The sequence below is a fragment of the Ranitomeya imitator genome, chromosome 9 (genome assembly GCF_032444005.1).
Source record: "Ranitomeya imitator isolate aRanImi1 chromosome 9, aRanImi1.pri, whole genome shotgun sequence".
Lineage (NCBI taxonomy): Eukaryota > Metazoa > Chordata > Amphibia > Anura > Dendrobatidae > Ranitomeya > Ranitomeya imitator.
Window position 1 is genome coordinate 47,415,632 of NC_091290.1, and position 23,738 is coordinate 47,439,369.

At 43.6% G+C, this 23,738-nt stretch overlaps 2 protein-coding genes and 1 long non-coding RNA gene across 3 annotated transcripts in view; all 3 read right to left on the reverse strand.

The window, feature by feature from the left end:
- LOC138648601 (mucin-6) overlaps positions 1-10,383 on the reverse strand; it is a 105,059-nt gene extending 94,676 nt beyond the window's left edge. Inside the window, exon 1 of the mRNA XM_069738387.1 lies at positions 10,248-10,383. Coding sequence (XP_069594488.1) covers positions 10,248-10,383 — 136 coding nt within the window. The remainder of the gene's footprint in view (positions 1-10,247) is intronic.
- Positions 10,384-10,416: 33 nt separating this feature from the next.
- Positions 10,417-11,418, reverse strand: LOC138648602 (mucin-19-like). Its single transcript, XM_069738388.1, has one exon. It carries the CDS (start codon positions 11,416-11,418, stop codon positions 10,417-10,419), a length of 1,002 nt encoding a protein of 333 aa, XP_069594489.1.
- A 7,639-nt stretch (positions 11,419-19,057) lies between these two features.
- LOC138649157 (uncharacterized) overlaps positions 19,058-23,738 on the reverse strand; it is a 197,375-nt gene continuing 192,694 nt past the window's right edge. The window contains exon 3 of the long non-coding RNA XR_011315252.1: positions 19,058-19,121. This is a non-coding gene — a long non-coding RNA (uncharacterized lncRNA). The remainder of the gene's footprint in view (positions 19,122-23,738) is intronic.

The following is a 23,738-nucleotide window of genomic DNA, read 5'->3' on the forward strand; positions in this document are numbered from 1 at the left end:
CCACTGGGGTGATGTTATGGCAGCAGGGATGGTGTGGCTTCCCACAGGTGAAGCTGGGTCCCCAGGGCTCCCGGTGTAGTAGATAAAGATGGTGTAGTGCAAGAAGGAACTAGAGGACACAAGGTAGCAGTCTCTTTACTTTTTTACTGGTGTAAGGCAGCCACAGTCCAGGTTACGGATCACAGGTGCTGGTGTGGTCTGCCTGGCATGGAAGCGATTCAGGAATCCCCCTAGCCAGGTGGGGTTGGAAGCCTTCCTCTCTGTGCTGTTTTGTGTTTTGTAGTCCCTTGCTGCCTTAGGCCTCACACAAGGTCCTCACTTTCTCTCTGTCCCTTGAGTTAGGACACTACCCGCATGGTAGGCAGTGTGAGCCTTTTCACAGGGGTCTCTCAGGATGACTCCAGGCTCTATGTGCTGCTGTGCCTTTGGGTGTTAAAGGTGGGCAGGTGACATGCAATCTCCTGTCTGCCGGTTTCTGCTGTGGGGCATAGGGTTGCCCCCACAACCTTGATCTTCCGGCTACGAGTATTCTGCGCTTCAGCATGGAGGAAGCTCAGTAACAGCTTCCCTCCAGCTCTTTACTTCTCCTGTGCTTCTCTTTCTCTTTCAGTCTCCTACAGACTGCTCTGCTTCTCTCTCCTTCCAGGAGCTGCAGAACCACTCGTCTGCACTGCCCCAGCTTTCCTCTCTCAGACTCTCTCTGTCTGCTTCCTCTCTCTTTTCTCTCCTCTCACAATCTAACTAACTCCTCCCCCAGGCCAGAACATATAGGGAAGTCCCCCTGAATTCGGGTCTCCAGCTCCCCCTTCTGGCCTGGAGTCAGAACAGTGTTATTTGTACTGGTTACCTGTTAAAGGATCCTTCCTCGCTTCCAAGCATGGCATCACCCTCCCCGAAAGGAAAGCAATGCCACTGTAACCACCAGTTACCTGGGGTGTTACAATTACATAAATTACAAAGCCTCTCCTATACATTGCAATGTTAAATACATACACCATACATACAGCACACAGATGTCATCTGTTGCTGTATGTATTTTTTCACAGACTCGTAGACTTCTCATCCATGCTGCTTGAAAAAAATGGACACGTCTCTGTGTGTTTTGCGTGAACACATGGTATGTGAAAAACACGGCGATGTGCATGGTGGCATGAGTTATAATGGGTATGTGCTGTGTCCCTGTACAACACTGATACCACGTGTACCAGAAATATGGACATGGTAATGGCAGCATGAGTTATAATTGGTATGTGCTGTATCCGTGTACTACACTGACGCCTTATATACCGGAAACATAGACATATGAACGAGGCCTTATTTAAATATCAGTAGTTTTTCTTGCACTCAAAGAATGGCCCGATTTTCATTAGTCGTTTGGATCCGATTTCCATCAGTTTGCTCATTGTGTCAGATGTTACTGCAGACTTTGTTGCAAACACTAGATAATCCCTTCAAGGAACTGATTGCAATTCTATAATACTATACTGTAGCGTGAACCTAACCTTTATCTTTATGTACCTCTGTGAGGTCCGCTCTCCCACACTTCATGTAATGCTGAACAATAGCAGGAATGAAGCCCAGTAAATGAATAATATGTCTGTTCGCCAGGCATTGTATGTGACCCAGATCTCTCTGCTTTGTGCACAATGAATGTGTGATTTCAGGTAATTTATTCATTGTGATTTTCACAGCCTTGAATGGAAAAATTAAGGGGTTGTCCTGTCAAAACCAATAAGTCTGCAGTTACTCTGTGTGACTGCAGACTTATGAATTCGCCAGTTTCAGACCCGGGACCGTAGGGTATGTATGAATTATATATACTCCTTGGTAGAGGGCTTGGCCTCGCTCTCCATACGCTTGTATGGAGTGAGGCCGCGCGCTTTAGCTGAACACGCCCACTGGCCGTCTATGTCGCTGGTCGAGGTGGGGCCTCGGATCACTACAAGTGTATGGAGAGCGAGGCCGCGCTTACTGGCCGAGAGCATGTATAACTTATACCTTACAGTCTGAAACTGACAAATCCTCGCAGCGCACGGTCCGTGAGCTTGGAGGATTCGTAAGTCAGTAGTCACACAGAGTGACTGCAGACTTATCAGTTTTATCCAGACAGCCCCTTTATTGCTTCAGTTTAAGTGCAGCAGGGCATCCAGTAAGACTCTGCAAAGGAAAGAGGTATCACATTATTAACGATGATTTGTCTATTGTCATAAATATGGAACTTATTATTACCTGAAGACTCTTTTTTCTTCTTTATATCCAGCGCCTCTTCGTTTTTAAGATATGGATTCTCTTCTCAGCAAAGGGAGCATGTGCGGCGTCTGCATGAGGATCATGTCCCCTCGGCCAATAAGAACATATTTAGGGTGCAAAAAGAAAAAGGAACACAAAGGCACAGAGAAAATAAAAAACCAAACACAAAACTAGACAAAAGCCAGGAAAGGTTTCATTGTGGGAAACAATTGTGTCTTGATGTATGTGCGTTTAATAATCAGTGTCTGAGTGAAGAACTTGCTAGCCTGTAACTGTTGTTTTCTTTTCCCAGTCCGGGAGTACTGGATTTAACGAGGGGGAGTGCAGCGCCCCAGGGTCCTGGTCGTCGCAGTGGTATTGCTTTCCTCTCGGGGAGAGTGATGCTACGTTTGGAGGCAAAGAAGGATAACTGCATCCAGGTATCACAAACATGCAACACATTTCACACTCCAGGCCACCAGGGGGAGCTCCTGACCCTAGTTATTAGGTCACTCCCCATATATATATATAACTGGTAGTCTGTAGGGAAAGTTAGTTCAGTTCCTGGCAGAGCTCCAGACAGGAGTTCTGTAGGTTTCCGACCAGAGTCTGAGGAGGATGGAAGGTTAACGGAGCTGTGCATGCCCTCAGAGCTGCAGCTCCCAGAAAGAGACATTGAAAGGCAGAACTGTATTGCAGCGAGCATGAAGGAAGTTGAAGCAAAGGAGAGGATGCCAGAAGGGGACCAGCCCCGCTCAAGCTGTCTCCTTCTGAGGTGCAAAATCCCAGTAGCCGGAACACTGAGGGAGTAAGGACCTCTACGACTTATTTCAGAGACCGGCAGGACAGCTAATTGCAGGTCACCTGTCCGCATTTACACCCAGGAGGCACGGTGACACCTACAGAGCCGGGTTATCTAAGAGACCCTATAAACAGGCTCAAGTCACCAGTCATACGGGTTTTGTCCTATCCTATATGGGGGACAGAGGGAGCGAAACATCGCATCTGTGAGACCCTTATGTGAAGCCATAGGCAGTAAGGGACTACACCACTGCAGCTCAAAGGAAGGCTACTGATTTCCACCTGGATAAGGGAACTCTGGACTTGCCTCCCAACCGACCGGACTCTGCCTGCCCTGTAACCTGGTGCCCTGGACTGTGGATGCTGAAGTCTGCAGTAAAGGTAAAGAGACTGCAACCCTATGTCCTCGTTCTTCACTGCGCCATTCATCATTCACCATTTATACACCAGGAAGCCCTGGGGATACACTTCACCTGTGGGAAGGTATACATCTAGCTGCCATAACATCACCCCAGTGGACCCCTTAAAGCAGCGTCGGTCACTCTGACTGAATACCACAGGTGGCGTCACGAACATTCCCCTTAAAGATCTTTCCCTTTTACACGGACGTCCCAGGGCAGCGGGCCGGGTCAGCCACCGTGACATCCCCCTGTGAACCGAAGGACCCGGTACCGAGTACCCCACTTCCCTTGGGTGGCGATCCAGAACTACTGCTGAGATTCGCTCAGGTACCACCATTTTTAGGTAAATGAATGTCGCAGACTAATTTTTCTTTTGAAAAAAGTATCATTTAAATGCTTACATTAGATATGTCAAACTTCCAGGAGGAAGTGCAATGTACACAAACTACGATACTAAGACTGAATTATAATTGTGAAGATTTGGGATCTCTGTACTTTCCATGGTACGTATAGCATTGAGGGATACCATCGTCTTACACGGACCTGTAAGTTTTATTTATTATTATTATTTTATTTATACTATATGGAAGACACTATGCTAATTTGGCTGTAAAAAAAAGCTGACAGAATAGTGCAAACTGCTCAATATAACTTTCACTTTTATATTACTTTTCTCTAGAAAATTACTTTACTTTTTTCAGTGTAAGTAGCTCCCTCTAGTGTAACAACCCAGGTCTGACAATAAGAAGTTGGCACAAAGTTTCCAACTATGTGAACATTAGTTATTAATTTCTGTTCTACAATATAGACAGAATGATAGGTATTGCTGAACAGATCTTCTTAGAACATGAAACTTGCATCTAGCGCAGATAGATCTACATTACGCTTTGATACTTCTCATTTTATTTTACAAAAGGGTATTAATATTTAATTGGCCCTGCCTAGTTAAACAAACTGCATAATAATACTATTTTATTCAACATTATCACCTTTCAGTTGTATACATTTCATGCAACGATCAAAAAGTAATTCTAATCCGCTAGGGAAAAAATATTATTATCCGGTTTTGCAAACCACGACTTATCAGTATTAGTGATGAGCAAGTGTACTCGATCCCTGAGCACGCTTGGGTGGTCTCTGATTTATGGCTGCTGGACAGCCTGAATGCAAGTGGGAATTCCCTAACCAACAGGCAGCCCCCAAATGTATTCAGCCTGGCTAGCAGCCGTAAATCATGCAGCTGCAGGGATGAAAACTAAATCTCCGAGTAGTCACAAATACTCGGAGACCACCCGAGCGTGCTCAGAAAAAACCCGAGCAACGAGTATACTCGCTCATCACTAGTCAGTATCACTTATCAACTTGTTTGTTCTTCATCCTTTCAATGAATATTTGAGTTTCGGAATGAATGAGATGGGGCCAAATCAAGAGAATATGACAGGTGATTAACAATTTCAAAGCTGATTTCATTGAGATTTACAGGGTAATATGAGATTTGTGGGCAGCGCATTATCCTGCAAAAACAAAACGCTTTTAGGAAGTTTTCGCCGAAGTTCCAATCTTTAGCTGACGTGGATAACTTTTCTTATTCACAATTTGAAATGATATAACCTCTTTAGCTACGACACTTGTGCAACTTGTCCTAGTTAATACTTGTCTCCATATCATCAGGATTTTTTTTCCGTCGGCTAAAATTATTCAAAGTCAACCTATTTATCAATATCTTCTCATACCTTATGAAAGGAAATGTGCCACATTGAGAATATAGCCCAATTTACTGGCAGAGTCTTTCAATTCTTGCTTAAGGGATTTTCATCCATTCTTCCTTAGAAAATTCTTCCAGTTCTGTGAGATTCCTGGGTCGTCTTGCATCCTCTGCTATTTTGAGGTCTAGCCACAGATTTTCAATGATGTTCAGATCAGGGGACTTTGATGGTCACTGTAAAATCTTCATCTTGAGCCTTTTGAGGTCGTCTATTATTGATTTTGACGGGTGTTTAGGATCATTATCCATTTGAAGAAGCCATCCTCTTTTCAACTTCAGCTTTTATACAGATGGTGTTATGTTTGCATCAAGAATTTGTTGAAATTTAATTGAATCCATTCTCCCTCTGCCTGTGAAATGTTCCCCATGCCAATTGCTGCAACACAATCTCAAAGCATGATTGACCCACCCCCATGCATAAAGGTTTGCAAGATGTACTTTGCCTAAAATTCTGTGCCCTTTTTTCTACGCACATACCTTTGATCATTGTGGCCAAAGAGTTCTATTTTAATATCATCGGTCCACAGGACTTGTTTTCAAAATGCATCAGGCTTGTTTAGATGTTCTATTGCATACTTCTGACTCTGAATTTTATGGTGAGGACGCAGGAGAGGTTTTGTTCTGATGGTGCTTCCATGCAGACCATATTTGTGCAGTTGTCTCTGAACAGTAGAACAATGTACCACAGCTCCAGAGTCTGCTAAATATTTCTGAAGGTCTTTTGCAGTCAAGCGACAGTTCTGATTTGCCTGTGAGTCGTCCGCCAGGGCCGTGGGGTACTTGGCACCGGGTCTGGTCGCTATTAAAGGGGATGTCACGGTGGCTGCGACCCGGTCCGTGGCCCTGGGCGCTCACTTAAAGGGGAAATGTCTTTAAAGGGAATTGTGGTAAAGTCTGTCATGACGCCACCTGTGGTTCTCGGTCAGTAGGGACCGACTCTGCTTAAAGGGGTCCTCTGGAGTGATGGTATGGCGGCTGGATGGTGATGCTTTCCACAGGTAAAGCGGGGTCCCCAGGGCTCCCAAGGTGTGTGGCAAGGATGTTGCATGCCGACGAATAAGTGGAAGACACAGTTGTAAAGTCTTTACCTGGTTTATTGTTGGTAGTAGTGCATTAGCGACTTGGATTTCCATCACAAACAGAGGCCGCGACCAATGAATATCTGGGACAGACAGACAGACAGACAGAAGTGTTCTTTAGACAATTATATAGTATCGCGGGAAAAAACACAGCATGTTCATTAATTTTGCGGAAAATCTGAGGATTTTCCACTATATTATTGTATTGGGAAGCTCCGGAAAAAAACGCGAGTGGATTTCCTGCGAAAGAAGTCCGGTTTTGATCAGGAAAATCCTGCGAACAATCCTGAACGTGGGCACATAGCCTTACATGCTCGAGACCTTGCAGCTGCATGTCAAACTGCTGTTTAACAGCCCGATCACTTGCATGAATTATCTAACAAACAGGCATTCCCTGCATGTATTGGCACTGTATAACAGCCGTGAGGACTCCGAGCATGTTCGCTCATCACTAGTCTTGATCGCTCCGTAGCCCGTCCTCCTCCTCATTGGGGGACGGGGCTGCATCTCTCATCTCAGTACATAAATAAAATGAAACAATTCCCATAGGGTCTCCCTGAGGCTCAAACCAAGGAGCTCAAATTCTCAGGCAGCAGCATTTTTTATGAACCCGAAATTGTACTATTATAAAATGCAACCCCGAAAGCAAAAATCAAGATCTCATACTGCTATGGTAACATAATAATAAATGAATGTGACAGTGCAAAAAGGTGAAAATGTCATCAAAGTAGGTGAGGGTGTTCTGTAAGTGATCATTTAGCAGATGCTGTATCACTTTAGTACACAGCGAGGCTATAACACAGGCTTATCTGTCGTCACATCCATTTGTCAGCGGGACCCACACCCTAAACTGACATGTGCTTCAATTATACAAACACCAAGTACAAATAAGATGTTTGTATAACATATTACAGAACAGAATTAACTCGCACGAACCATGGAGTTTCCTTCTACCTTTGTCATCTACACTGGCTGATCGGGGCCCTAAAATGACCTCCGATGGTCTACATGCAAGCTGATCAGCATTCAGTGAACTCCTTTCTAAAATGTGACATGTGTCACTTTATACGGCAATAACTCAGGAATGTTTACACATGTCCCAGTGACAGAATGTACAAAAAAACCCCAGAAAATCACATTGTATGATTTTTACATAATTAATTTGCATTTTATTGCATGAAAATAGTATTAGATACAATGGGAAAACAGAACTTAATATTTGGTACAATGATGTACAATAACAAATTGTATTGTGGTACCGTGTTAGCCAGATAAATCGATGTGAATACTTTTCTGCCCAATGATGACAGAAGTATTCTAGGAGTGATACCTTTATTGGCTAACCAGATTGATTACCTTGGCTTATGTATGGACTCATCACACTTCCCACCCCCTAACAAATGTCCTGCTGTACTATTCTTTAAATATTGTGCCTTTTTCTTATTAATCTATTTGTAATCTTGCCTGAGGAAGGAGCCTCTGTGCTCTGAAATCTTGCAAACATATTTTTTTTCTGGTTAGCCAATAAAGGTATCACTCCTAGAATACTTCTGTCATCATTGGGCAGAAAAGTATTCACATCAATATTTGGTACAGAAACCTTTGTTTGCAATTACAGAGGTCAGACGTCTCCTGTAGTTCAGGGATTTTGTCTCACTCCTCCATACATGCAGATCTTCTACCAGGAAGGAAAAAGTACCTTTCATTCTCATGTCCAGCTCCTAGTGTCAATGACTGCAATTCCTTCTGCACCTGCATAGTTGAGGCATTCAAAACTGTATCCATCTTGAAAAACCAACATGTAAAGCCTCAAATCAAAGAAAATCCCATATCCTGCAAACAAAGGAGGTGACACTATAGTATGAATATAATCCAATGGAGCAGCTATTCATTAGAAGCCATACAGAACCTGGATGAAGCATCATGTGATGCGAAATGTCTGTCATGCCATACAATCGGAAGGAACTCTGCTCCAACCCGCTTTATCTTTTTTGTCGTTTATATGGATAAATGAACGTTATAGAAGGATCAGGTGTGTGCCATCATTTTCCCTTCCCATTATTTATTTTTGCCCCCTTAGTTGACCACCATTATGTGACACCACGTGTGTGCATTTATTGCTTATTCATGTGATTCATGTCCTACAGAAGCATAACTATGTCATTGCACGTGACCACTTTTCACTTGTTTATTCATAGGACAAACTTGGATGGACGTCTCCCCTCCTTTATACTATGTTGGTACGTTACATGACTATGATATGTCATTTGATATCAGCATCATGTGCCACATTCATCTAATTCCACCAATGTTAATCCTCTATAGGCATTATATGGCTCTTTCTGAGATATACAACTGGCTTTGCTGAAATAATGACATGTTGCTTTTCTAGATTACATAATTTGTAGATAGGTATATATGTTTAATCAAGCTTATGTCATCAGGCTGCATTGTTTTCCTTTATTTCACAGTGAAACTATTGAGTAATACCCGGGAGGGTTGAAACGTTGCTCAATGAATAACTTGTTGCTGCAAATGGCATAAATCTTGGCATCACTGTGAAATGTAAATTGCAATGAAATATTCTCTGACATATTGCATCCTGTATGAGAGTGCGCAGTGAATTCTTTATGAATACTAATGACAATACATCCCATTCCACTTGTAGCTCCAACTGGACATTGCGTTAGTTACAAAAAGTTCGGGTACCAGAATAGAACCCAGACCCGAAGCGACCATTCACTTGAATGGGGGGCCCAAACATCCAGTGCTTGCCATGCTCTCATGTGCATGATAGCTTGGCAAACACTGCTTCTGATCGGCGGTAAAATCATCACCGCCAGTCAGACAGCTATATTTCCCACACTGTCAAAAGACAGCACAGGTGTGATCGCAGGTATAAAGTTTACCTCCGGTCACTGGTGTCAGCTGATGGGACTACTGCTACCATCACCTGACATCTGCTGCCGCTAATAACAGTGAGAGCAGGAGCGGCTCAGGGAGTTTTCATCAGCCGGTGCCTGTGCTGTAAATAAATAAATAATAATAATAATAATACAAAAAAATGGTGTGGGTTCCCCTGTGTTTTTAATAACCAGCCAGGCAAAACTTACAGCTGGGGGCTGCAACCCTCAGCTATCAGCATTAGCAAGGCTGGTTATCAAGAATAGAGGGGTCCCCACTCCGATCTTTTTAGTTACTTAAATAAATAATAATAATAAAAAAATGGAATGGGGTCCCCTTCATTTAGGAAAACCTGCCTTGCTAAAGTAGACAGATGGAGGCTGGTATTCTCAGGCTGGTAAGGGACCATGGATATTGGCCCCTCCAGCCTAAAAATAGCAGCCACAGACACCCAGAAGAGGTGCAGCTATTAGATGCGGTGGCAAGTGGGGTTCATATTTGTGAGGTTGATGTCAACTTTGTATTGTAAGGTGACATCAAGCCCATGGCTTATTAATGGAGAGGTGTCTATAAGACACCAATCCATTACTCATACTATAGCTGTATTGTAAGTAAAGACACAGCCAGAATAAAGTCTCTTATTTGAAATAAAACAAAATATATTTTTCCATTTTTATTTAAAAATAACAAACATGATAGCGTGACAAACACCCGGTGTTCGAGTGCCGAACCCAAACAGTAACATGGACTTCCTGGTAAAGTCGGTGTTCGGTGTCCGTGCTCGAAGAGTAGGTGTTCGGTATGGACACCAAACTTTACTGTTCAGGTTCGCCCATCTCTAACCTTCACCTGTTGGAATATGCCTGAGCAACGTGTTCTGTCAGTTTTTCTACCCACTTGCTAACTGTTAGGTCCCCTCTTTGCCTATTCCTGCCTGTACCCACCTTCAGCTGCCATGTCTCCCTGTATACTATCCGTGTCTGCCAGTACCTGTCAAACCTATCTGTATACCAGCTGTACCAGCTTGAACCTGCCATGCTTCCTGTATACCATCCGTACCTGTCATACCTTTCTGGATACCAGCTCTACCAGCTTGCACTTGCCGTGCTTCCTGTGTACCATCCGTACCTGTCATACCTTTCTGTATTCCAACTGTACCAGCCTGCACCTGCCGTGCTTCCTGTATACCATCCGTACCTGTCATACCTTTCTGGATACCAGCTCAACCAGCATGCACCTATTTTGCTTCCTGTATACCATCCATACCTGTCATACCTTTCTGTATACCAGCTCTACCAGCTTGCACCTGCCATGCTTCCTGTATACCATCCGTACCTGTCATACATTTCTGTATACCAGCTCTACCAGCTTGCACCTGCCGTGCTTCCTGCGTACCATCCATACCTGTCATACCTTTCTGTATACCAGCTGTACCAGCCTGCACCTGCAGTGCTTCCTGTATACCATCCGTACCTGTCATACCTTTCTGGATACCAGCTGTTCCAGCCTGCACCTGCCGTGCTTCCTGTGTACCATCCGTACCTGTCATACCTTTCTGTATACCAGCTCTACCAGCTTGCACCTGCCGTGCTTCCTGTGTACCATCCATACCTGTCATACCTTTCTGTATACCAGCTGTACCAGCTTGCACCTGCAGTGCTTCCTGTATACCATCCGTACCTGTCATACCTTTCTGGATACCAGCTGTTCCAGCCTGCACCTGCCGTGCTTCCTGTGTACCATCCGTACCGGTCATACCTTTCTGGATGCCAGCTCTACCAGCCTGCACCTGCCGTGCTTCCTGTATACCATCCGTACCTGTCATACGTTTCTGGATACCAGCTGTACCAGCCTGCACCTGCCGTGCTTCCTGTGTACCATCCGTACCTGTCATACCTTTCTGGATGCCAGCTCTACCAGCCTGCACCTGCCGTGCTTCCTGTGTACCATCCATACCTGTCATACGTTTCTGGATACCAGCTGTACCAGCCTGCACCTGCAGTGCTTCCTGTATACCATCCGTACCTGTCATACCTTTCTGGATACCAGCTGTACCAGCTTGCACCTGCCGTGCTTCCTGTATACCATCCATACCTGTCATACCTTTCTGTATACCAGCTGTACCAGCCTGCACCTGCCGTGCTTCCTGTATACCATCCGTACCTGTCATACCTTTCTGTATACCAGCTCTACCAGCTTGCACCTGCCGTGCTTCCTGTATACCATCCGTACCTGTCATACCTTTCTATATACCAGCTGTACCAGCCTGCACCTGAAGTGCTTCCTGTATACCATCCGTACCTGTTATACATTTCTGTATACCAGCTGTACCAGCCTGCACCTGCCGTGCTTCCTGTGTACCATCTGTACCTGTCATATCTTTCTGTATACCAGCAGGTACTAGACTGCACCTGCCGTGCTTCCTGTATACCATCCGTACCTGTTATACATTTCTGTATACCAGCTGTACCAGCCTGCACCTGCCGTGCTTCCTGTATACCAGCCGTGCCTGCCAGTACCTGTCAATCCTTTCTGTATACCAGCTGTGCCTGCTAGCACCTGCCATTCCAGTATACCTGCCGTGCCTCTCTGTACCAGCTAAGCATTCCCATTCTAAGCAGTTCCAGCTTCCTGCCCCTTTGGGGTCAGATGCCATGTGTTTGAGGTCTATTCTGGAGCAGCACTTGGTGTCCAGCTGGAGCCAAATCTAACCACACCATCGGAGGCTCTAGCAAAGTCATGTGTTCGCCTAGTCATGCCTCTACAGGTTCTCCTTGGTCCACGGCACAAGGGTTCCACTACCATGTACATTACACCTTTGTCACATCATCAAAGCAAGTCTTCTTTAAAAAAAATAACCAAAAATCCTCATTCTGCAGCTTAGCAGCTAATTCGCCCCTAAATGACGTTACCATTATCACAACCTTCAGGAAGGCCACCCAAGCTCAGCTTATTCATCAACATTGTTTAACAGCTTTTATCAATTAAAATTAGTCCAGCATAACTTCCACCTGACTCCGGAACTGCAATATCACAATTGTGGGAACAATAATCCAAATTTCTTTAATTTAACCCCTTAGTGACGGAGCCAAATTTTTGAAATCTGACCAGAGTCACTTTATGTGGTAATAACTCTGCAACGCTTCAAAAAATCCCAGTGATTTTGAGACTGTTTTTTCGTGACACATTACACTTTATGATAATGGTAAATTTAGGTCAATATGTTTTGTGTTTATTTATAAAAAATATCAAAAATTTGAGAAAAATGTTAAAAAATTAGCAATTTTCAATATTTGAATGATTATCCTTTTAATCCAGATAGTCATACCACAGCAAACCATTAATAAATAACATTTCCCACATGTCGGCTTTACATCACCACCATTTGTAAAATGTTATTTTAATTTTTTAGCATTTTAGGAGGTTTAAAAATGTAGCAGCAATTTTTCATTTTTTCAAGGAAATGTACTAAATTAATTTTTTTAGGGACTTATCCATGTTTGAAGTGACTTTAGGGGTCTCATATATTGGGAAACCCCCAAACGTGATATCATTTTAAAAACAGCACCCCCAGACATATTGAAAACTGCTGTCAGGTAGTTTATTAACCCTTCAGGTGCTTTACAGGAATTAATGCAAAGTGGTATGACAGAAATGAAAATGTGTATTTTTACCACCTAAATGCCTCTAACTTCTGAACAGATTACTACAACCATCAGACTCTAAGGCCGCTATTTGGTCATGAATTGCCATGGCAAATATCAGGACCACACAATTATGATCTGAGGGCACCAGATTGGATAAAGAGGAAACCCTCACACTCTGGTAACCATTTATAATGAAGTAATCACTATTTACAGCAGCATCTAAGGGGTTAAACAGATTTGGACGGTGCAAACACTGATCGTGGCTGATGCAGAAAGTTGTCAGCTATAGTGGACAACTGACAGATGCTGGATTGTTACATGTATGGGGAGGCTATTCTCTTATATGTAAGGTCAGTTAAAAGGCGTATTGGCTGTCATTAAGGGGTTTTCATGTTGACTTTTAGTTCTGGCCTGAAATATAAATTTCAATATAAATTCAAGCAAACATCCATAAAATGCACCAAACCACCAACTCCCAGTATCGTCCTGATGCACATTAGAGAGGAAACCTCTAGGGAACCATCGCTGAAGGATTGCCTTTCCCTTGGGCTTAGAAGGTTAATGCCAAAATGCAAAGCAACATGGTGTTTTCAAAATTACACAATATGATACATACAGAAAAAGAAGACTGAGGATGCTATGATACATAAATCAACTTAGGCAGGTTAAGCAGAAAAGTCCAATGTAAAAAAAACAATTGTAGTGTAAAAAGTGAAAACAACCGGAAGGGAAATGTTTCTATCATTTCTTCTGGTGAGGGAAAGAGGAAGAGATTTTGAGACAAGGAAGTTACATCTTTTCACAAAGAGCACCCTCTCAACAGTAAAACATCATGAACCCAAAGAGAACAGCTCTTATTTCTAAAAGTTTATTGGTTGAATTTTTGTCTTCCTTCAATCTTAAAATAATGAAACCGCCCAGCCTAATTCCATTAATATTAATAAAACAATAACTACTTTAGGAGTTGATGGTGCCCTCCTTCCTGCAGTCATGTGCCCTCTTCGACTAGTAGTGCAAGGGGCTCATTAGGTTCCTCCTTCCTTCCTACTACCTATCAAAAATGTACAGGAATTTACTCTAGAATAATCACATAGATAAGGCAATCCATATAGAAAGGATGTGCCTATTTTATTGCTGCTTTTGGAGAGTCCCAAATCCCAATACAGAATAATAGGATATGGAATTTCTTGATACTACATTTCTGCAAAACAAATGTGTATTCAAAGATTTCATTTCTTTTAATCTGAGGAAAAAACGAAAAGAGATGTGTCATGCATCTGGGTTTGAACCCTTGAGTCTGTTCTTTGTGGTTGACTTCTCTATCCGCTGAGCTATGGCAGATACACCTTTTCTTTGGGTGTTTAGATTCTGTTATCCATGCTTCAGTCTTTTTAGGGTATCAGGTATTTTCATTTACTCATTTGTCTGCCCTATCACCTTTCGGATGCCGCCTGATTTACTTTCCACCTGGTGGTATTTCCTCCTGGTGATAGTCTAATTTGGATGTCCAGCCATGCTGCTGTAGTTTAAGCCAGTCAATGAAAGACCAGCTAGGGTTTATCTCTCTGCTGTTTATGTTCCTTCCCTTGCATCTGTCTGCTGTTGCTTTTTAGGAAGTAGGCGGCTTATACTCTAAACGTACTACTTAATCCTTTATTTTGTATTTTGTGGTTGGTTTTACTCACTCTGGGTTCTCTTTCTATTTCAGCACAATTTACCTTCTGTAACAATTTGCACTCTGCTCTGCCCTCTGGTTCTTTAGGAGAAACCTGAAGCGTCTGGTGCTTTCAGGCAGCATAGGTCTGAGTTGCCATCATCTAGTCTGTGGTTAGCGCTCTCCCAGCTCACACAGGAACTATTAGGGACTGCGGGGTCAGGATCTCTAATCTGTAGGGGAACTGGCATGGTCAGTTGTTAGTCTGTTACCTATTTTTCCTGAGTGAGTTGCTACACTAACATAACAGGTTTTCCTGAGTGATATCGCTAACACAAGGTGAGGGCAAACTGACCAATTAGTCTCTCACCAGAATGGGTTGTGTGTGGTACAACTTCGGTAAAGGTGGAGAAGAATCCAATTTGTGGCTGCTGTTCCAGCTGCTGGACTCACATCCGATGGGTGAAGAACAAGGTCATTGTGAATTCTGTGATCGAACTCCCTCCTGTGGCCATGAATGGTACATCTGGGAGTTCTGTCCAGGAACTCCCTCTGGTGGCTGTGAGTGGAGCTGCTGCTTCTGAGGTTCCTTCCACAGGTGACATAGTTTATTCTTTGGCTGGCTGCTCTATTTAACTCCACTCAGATCGTTACTCCATGCCAGCTGTCAATGTTCCTGCATTGGTTCAGTTCGCTCTTGGATCTTTCTGGTGACCTGTCTACTCCAGCAGAAGCTAAGTTCCTGCTTGTTATTATTTGTTCATTGTTTCCTTGTCCAGCTGCATATTATGATTTTGCCTTGCTAGCTGGAAGCTCTGGGATGCAGAGTGGCATCTCCGCACCGTTAGTCGGTGTGGCGGTCTTTTTGCACACTCTGCGTGGTCTTTTGTAGTTTTTTGTGCTGATCGCAAAGATACCTTTCCTATCCTCTGTCTGTTTAGTAAGTCTGGCCTCCCTTTGCTGAAACCTGTTTCATTTCTGCGTTTGTGACTTTCATCTTTACTCACAGTAAATATATGTGGGGGGCTGCCTTTTCCTTTGGGGAATTTCTCTGAGGCAAGGTAGGCTTTATTTTCTATCTCTAGGACTAGCTAGCTCTTAGGCTGTGAAGAGGCGTCTAGGGAGAGTCAGGAACGCTCCACGGCTATTTCTAATTGTGTGATAGGATTAGGGGTTGCGGTCAGCAGAGCTCCCACATCCCAGAGCTTGTCCTGTGTGAGTTTAACTATCAGGTCGTGCTGGGTGCTCCTAACCACCAGGTCCATAACACAAGGTATAAGGAGAGGAAGAGAAGGTCAGTGGATCTCGGGCACTGCCAAAAGATAACCTTTTCATGCGACCCATTTCAGAGTTGATGTTAATCCGTCTTCATTCAGGCATCAAATAAGAAGGTGTCAAATTTGAAATGCACTGCATGAATAAACCTGTCTTTTGATTCTTCTGTCTTGTGATACCTTTGGCAGCTCCCGGGATCCACCGCCCTTCTCTTAAACTCCATATATTTTAATCTGTCTGATCAGTACACTGACCTACTGCAACCCAATGGTCAAAGTAACCGACTATTAATGGACACCAAACAGGAAAGCTTACATTCTTTTAAGAATTAAATATGGATGGGAGCAAGTAAACAAAAAAAGCAAATATGTTACGTGATTATGTGCCATTACTCAGGATTCCTTCTTTGTTATTTGCATGGGGAATGTCTAATGTGACTAAGTCCAAGTACTTTAGCACTAAAGACAGGTAAAATGTTAATGTTTTGCCTTTGTCCAGCATTTGCCTATCTGGTATATAATAGAACCATGAGTGGGATTACCGAGTACATAAAATGTGATGGAATGAAGACTACAAAGTGTTCCAAAGTCTGGACCGCCAACCTTATAAGTTCTTGTAGAGTGAACTGATCTCGCTCTTAAAGTAATCAGGTCCGGGATCAGCCAGCCATTCGATTTATTGATGAATCCATCAAGTTTTACAGAAAATACACTGAAGTCTTTGTGAACTTCTGAGTAATATTCTTTTAGGAGCCGTGTCTTGGATTAATGAGTTACCATTCTACGACAGGCAGGACGAAAGGTGTGTGCAGATCATGTAAAGATAAATATGAAAAGTCATTTTTCACCGACGACTTCGGATATATTTCTCAGACCAAAGGGCTCTAATCAGTCCACTAGTATCATCTCCATGACTGGGTCATGTCCCTTTAACTTCAGTCACACCTAAAATACATGATGTTTCAGACGGCAACACCCGGATGTTGACATAAGAACATCCTCCAGTCAAACACAGCCTCGCAGAGCAGCTGTTAGGGGCATGTTCCCGGAACTGTACTGTTACTTGGAGTATTTTGGTGACATTTTTGAGATCTGTGATGATCTTTAGCTTATATTTCTTCCTGTGGAATTTGCCATGATTTTGCAATAACTCATTGTTCTCATCTCCTTTCTGAAATGCTTCCATGGGAAATTAGAAATGTTCTACACAATAAATTATGTACCATATATATTCTATTAAAAGTACTGTATTTTAATGCAATTGAACAGACTGCACAATTGTGAAATTAGAAATTCAACGTGCCAGATCTTTTTTCCCTCTTACATTATCTGTTTTGAGATATCATCTGTTGGGAAGAGTCAGAAAGCTCCCCCATGCATTAGACTGCCGTCCAACCCCGCCACTATCCAAGGGTTTGGCCAACTTTAGTTTAATGTGTATGGAGACTTTAAAGGTAACATCTCCTTTGATTGCAGCTATTTATTTTCCCTTCACCATCCAGCCCAGATTGCCATCAAGACTTCCATATACCATCTCTCCAAAATGTAACACACAGACACTTTTGGTGTCCTGAGGATGCAGATACAGCTCAGAATGGAGTCTGTCTGGGAAGGACCTCTTCTTTTCTGGATCTAGTTGTGGCCATGCACTATGTGACTGCATTCTTTATGCCGATGTTCATACAAGTGGAGCAGCAAGCGGTTGCACCACATTTAACCTTTTGCTGCAAAAACAGTTTTGGGAATTTCAGATTTCCCATTATATATTTATGGGTTCAGCTCACACTTTTGTAATAATATTAACTTGAGGCATGCCAGCAATGTCTTTCTATTGGGGTTCCTGTAGTTCAATTCTCCACGATAGGGCTGTAGGGTTACTGAGCACAATATGTATGTGCTAAAATAGTAGTTTCATTAGCTTTTTTTCAGTCACAGACCACACGGACTGGTATGGAGAGATGCAATGCAGTTGTAGCCAATGTTAAAACATAAATTTATGAATAGCTACAGTATATACAGTACAGATCAAAAGTTTGGAAACACCTCTGGATCTGGATAAGTTGGAAACTTGGGCTGAAAGGTGGCAGATGAGGTTTAACAATGATAAATGTAAGGTTATACACATGGGAAGAGGGAATCAATATCACCATTACACACTGAACGGGAAACCACTGGGTAAATCTGACAGGGAGAAGGACTTGGGGATCCTAGTTAATGATAAACTTACCTGGAGCAGCCAGTGCCAGGCAGCAGCTGCCAAGGCAAACAGGATCATGGGGTGCATTAAAAGAGGTCTGGATACACATGATGAGAGCATTATACTGCCTCTGTACAAATCCCTAGTTAGACCGCACATGGAGTACTGTGTCCAGTTTTGGGCACCGGTGCTCAGGAAGGATATAATGGAACTAGAGAGAGTACAAAGGAGGGCAACAAAATTAATAAAGGGGATGGGAGAACTACAATACCCAGATAGATTAGCGAAATTAGGATTATTTAGTCTAGAAAAAAGACGACTGAGGGGCGATCTAATAACCATGTATAAGTATATAAGGGGACAATACAAATATCTCGCTGAGGATCTGTTTATACCAAGGAAGGTGACGGGCACAAGGGGGCATTCTTTGCGTCTGGAGGAGAGAAGGTTTTTCCACCAACATAGAAGAGGATTCTTTACTGTTAGGGCAGTGAGAATCTGGAATTGCTTGCCTGAGGAGGTGGTGATGGCGAACTCAGTCGAGGGGTTCAAGAGAGGCCTGGATGTCTTCCTGGAGCAGAACAATATTGTATCATACAATTATTAGGTTCTGTAGAAGGACGTAGATCTGGGTATTTATTATGATGGAATATAGGCTGAACTGGATGGACAAATGTCTTTTTTCGGCCTTACTAACTATGTTACTATGTTACTATGTTACCTCATTTAAAGATTTTTCTGTATTTTCAGGACTATGAAAATTGTACATTCACACTGAAGGCATCAAAACTATGAATTAACACATGTGGAATTGTATACTTAACAAAAAAAGTGTGAAACAACTGAAATTATGTCTTATATTCTAGGTTCTTCAAAGTAGCCACCTTTTGCTTTGATGACTGCTTTGCACACTCTTGGCATTCTCTTGATGAGCTTCAAGAGGTAGTCACCGGGAATAATCTTCCAACAATTTTGAAGGAGTTCCCAGAAATGCTTAGCACTTGTTGGCCCTTTTGCCTTCACTCTACGGTCCAGCTCACCCCAAACGATCTTAGTTGGGTTCAGGTCTGGTGACTGTGGAGGCCAGGTCATCTGGCGTAGCACCCCATCACTCTCCTTCTTGGTGGAATAGCCCTTACACAGCCTGGAGGAGTGTTTGGGGTCATTGTCCTGTTGAAAAATAAATAATGGTTCAACTAAACGCAAACCAGATGGAATAGCATGCCGCTGCAAGATGCTGTGGTAGCTATGCTGGTTCAGTATGCCTTCAATTTTGATTAAATCCTCAACAGTGTCACCAGCAAAGCACCCCCACACCATCACACCTCCTCCTCCATGCTTCACGGTGGGAACCAGGCATGTAGAGTCTCTCTGTTCACCTTTTCTGCATCGCACAAAGACACAGTGGTTGGAACCAAAGATCTCAAATTTGGACTCATCAGACCAAAGCACACATTGCCACTGGTCTAATGTCCATTCCTTGTGTTCTTTAGCCCAAAGAAGTCTCTTCTGCTTGTTGCCTGTCCTTAGCAGTGGTTTCCTATCAGCTATTTTACCATGAAGGCCTGCTGTCTCCCCTTAACCCCTTTCTGACATATGACGTACTATCTCGTCGAGGTGGGGTGGGCCCGTATGCCCACCGACGGGATAGTACGTCATACGCGATCGGCCGTGCTCACGGGGGGAGCATGGCCAATTGCAGCTGGCTGTAAGCTGCCTATCACAGCTGACATCCGGCACTATGTGCCAGGAGCGGTCACGGACCGCCCCTGGCACATTAACCCCCGGCACACCGCGATCAAACATGATCGCGGTGTGCCGGCGGTATAGTGAAGCATCGCGCAGGGAGGGGGCTCCCTGCAGGCTTCCCTTAGACCCTGCAGCAACGCGATGTGATCGCGTTGCTGCGAGGGTCTCCTACCTTCCTCCCTGCAGCAAGGCCCAGATCCAAAATGTCCACGGCATCCGGGTCCTGCAGGGAGGGAGGTGGCTTACCAAGTGCCTGCTCAGAGCAGGCGCTTGGTAAGGCTGCAGTGCTCTGAGACAGATCGCTGATCTGACAGAGTGCTGTGCAAACTGTCAGATCAGCGATCTGTGATGTCCCCCCCGGGACAAAGTAAAAAAGTAAAAAAAAAATTTCCACATGTGTAAAAAAAACAAACCTAAATAATGGAAAAAAAAAATTATTCCCATAAATACATTTCTTTATCTAAATAAAAAAAACAAACAATAAAAGTACACATATTTAGTATTGCCGCGTCCATAACAACCCAACCTATAAAACTGTCCCACTAGATAACCCCTTCAGTAAACACCGTAAGAAAAAAAAAAACGAGGCAAAAAACAACGCTTTATTATCATACCGCCGAACAAAAAGTGGAATAACATGTGATTAAAAAGACAGATATAAACACCATATATACTCGAGTATAAGCCGACCCGAGTATAAGCCGACCCCCCTAATTTTGCCACAAAAAACTGGGAAAACTTATTGACTCGAGTATAAGCCTAGAGTGGAAAATGGAGCAGCTACCGGTTAATGTCAAAAATAAAAATAGATACCAATAAAAGTAAAATTAATTGAGACATCAGTAGGTTAAGTGTTTTTGAATATCCATATTGAATCAGGAGCCCCATATAATGCTCCATACAGTTCATTATTGCCCCATAGATGCTCCATATAAAGCTTTCCCCCATATACAATGCTCTGCACCGTTCATTATTGCCCCATAGCTGTGCCATATAGTGCTCTGCACCGTTCATTATTGCCCCATAGCTGTGCCTTATAGTGCTCTGCACCGTTCATTCTTTCCCCATAGCTGTGCCATATAGTGCTCTGCACCGTTCATTATTGCCCCATAGCTGTGCCATATAGTGCTCTGCACCGTTTATTATTGTCCCATAGCTGTGCCATAAAGTGCTCTGCACGTTCATTATTGCCCCATTGATGTACCATAGAAAGCTCTGCCATTGCTGCTGCTGCAATAAAAAAAAAAAGCCATACTCACCCTTCTTGCTTGCAGCTCCTCAGCGTCCCGTCCCGGCGTCTCTCTGCACTGACTGTTCAGGCAGAGGGTGCCGCGCACACTATATGCGTCATCACGCCCTCTTACCTGCACAGTCAGTGCAGAGAGACACCGGGAAGATGGAGCGGCACCGGGAAGATGGAGCGGCGCTGGGAAGATGGAGCGGCGCCCGGCGTGTGGAACGGGGATAGGTGAATATGCGATACTTACCTGCTCCCGGGGTCCCGCTCCTTCTCCCGGACAGCTGGTCTTCGGTGCTAGAGTCTCTTCCTCTATCAGCGGTCACCGTTACCGCTGATTAGAGAAATGAATATGCGGCTCCACCCCTATGGGAGTGGAGTCCATATTCATTTTTCTAATGAGCGGTCCCACGTGACCGCTGAACAGGGGAAAAGCTGCAGCACCCGAAGACCATGGGACGGCAGGGGGAGCGTCAGGATCACCGGGACTAGGTAAGTATGCCTCAGCGCCCTCTCCCCCTCACCTGCCGACCCTGCCACCCACCGTGACTCGAGTATAAGCCGAGAGGGGCACTTTCAGCCCAAAAATTTGGGCTGAAAATCTCGGCTTATACTCGAGTATATACGGTAACCATGTTACCGCTGAAAACGTCATCTTGTCCCGCAAAAAACAAGCCATCATACAGCATTATCAGCAAAAAAATAAAAAAGTTATAGTCCTGAGAATAAAGCGATGCCAAAATAATTATTTTTTCTATAAAAAGCGCCAGAACAAAAAAAATGATATAAATGAGGTATCGCTGTAATCGTACTAATAAAAAGCGATCAAAAAATGTCACATGCCCGAAAATGTTACCAATAAAAACGTCAACTCGTCCCACAAAAAACAAGACCTCACATGACTCTGTGGACTCAAATATGGAAAAATTATAGCTCTCAAAATGTGGTAACGCAAAAAATATTTTTTGCAATAAAAAGCGTCTTTCAGTGTGTGATGGCTGCCAATCATAAAAATCCGCTAAAAAACCCGCTATAAAAGTAAATCAAACCCCCCTTCATCACCCCCTTAATTAGGGAAAAATTTAAAAAATGTATTTATTTCCATTTTCCCATTAGGGTTAGGGCTAGGGTTAGGGCTAGAGTTAGGGTTAGGGCTAGGGTTAGGGTTAGGATTAGGGCTAGGGTTAGGGCTAGGGTTAGGGTCAGGGCTAGGGTTAAGGCTACAGTTAGGGTTGGGGCTAAAGTTACGGTTAGGGTTTAGATTACATTTACGGTTGGGAATAGGGTTGGGATCAGGGTTAGGGGTGTGTCAGGGTTAGAGGTGTGGTTAGGGTTACTGTACTGTTGGGATTAGGGTTAGGGGTGTGTTTGGATTAGGGTTTCAGTTACAATTGGGGGGTTTCCACTGTTTAGGCACATCAGGGGCTCTCCAAACGCAACGTGGTGTCCGATCTCAATTCCAGCCAATTCTGCGTTGAAAAAGTAAAGCAGTGCTCCTTCCCTTCCGAGCTCTCCCGTGTGCCCAAACAAGGGTTTACCCCAACATATGAGGTATCAGCGTACTCAGCACAAATAGAACAACAACTTTTGGGGTCCAATTTCTCCTGTTACCCTTGGGAAAATACAAAACTGGGGGCTAAAAATAATTTTTGTGGGAAAAAAAGATTTTTTATTTTCACGGCTCTGCGTTATAAACTGTAGTGAAACACTTGAGGGTTCAAAGTTCTCACAACACATCTAGATAACTTTCTCGGGGGGTCTAGTTTCCAATGTGGGGTCACTTGTGGGGGGTTTCTACTGTTTAGGTACATTAGGGGCTCTACAAACGCAATGTGACGCCTGCAGACCAATCCATCTAAGTCTGCATTCCAAATGGCGCTCCTTCCCTTCCGAGCCCTCCCATGAGCACAAACGGTGGTCCACCCCACATATGGGGTATCAGTGTACTCAGGAAAAATTTGACAACATCTTTTGGGGTCCAATTTCTTCTCTTAATTTTGGGGGTAAATTTTTTTTTTTTATTTTCAAGGCTCTGCGTTATAAACTGTAGTGAAACACCAATCCATCTAAGTCTGCATTCCAAATGATGCTCCTTCCCTTCTGAGCTCTGCCATGCGCTCAAACAGTGGTTACCCCCCACATATCGGGTATCAGCGTACTCAGGACAAATTGGACAACAATATTTAGGGTCCAATTTCTCCTGTTACCCTTGGAAAAATACAAAACTGGGGGCTAAAAAATAATTTTTGTGGAAAAAAAAATATTTTTTATTTGCATGGCTCTGCGTTATAAACTGTAGTGAAACACTTGGGGGTTCAAAGCTCTCACAACACATCTAGATAAGTTCCTTAGGGGGTCTACTTTCCAAAATGGTGTCACTTGTGGGGGGTTTCTACTGTTTAGGTACATTAGGGGCTCTGCAAACGCAATGTGACGCCTGCAGGCCATTCCATCTAAGTCTGCAATCCAAATGGCGCTCCTTCAATTCCGAGCCCTCCCATGCGCCCAAACGGTGGTTCCCCCCATATATGGGGTATCAGCGTACTCCGGACAAATTGGACAACAACTTTTGGGGTCCAATTTCTCCTGTATACACAACTATACAAAACTGGGGGCTAAAAAATAATTTTTGTGGGAAATTTTTTTTTTTTTTTCACGGCTCTGCATTATACACCTCTGTGAAGCCCTTGGTGGGTCAAAGTGCTCACCACACATCTATATATGTTCCTTAGGGGGTCTACTTTCCAAAATGGTGTCACTTGTGGGGGTTTCAATGTTTAGGCACATCAGTGGCTCTCCAA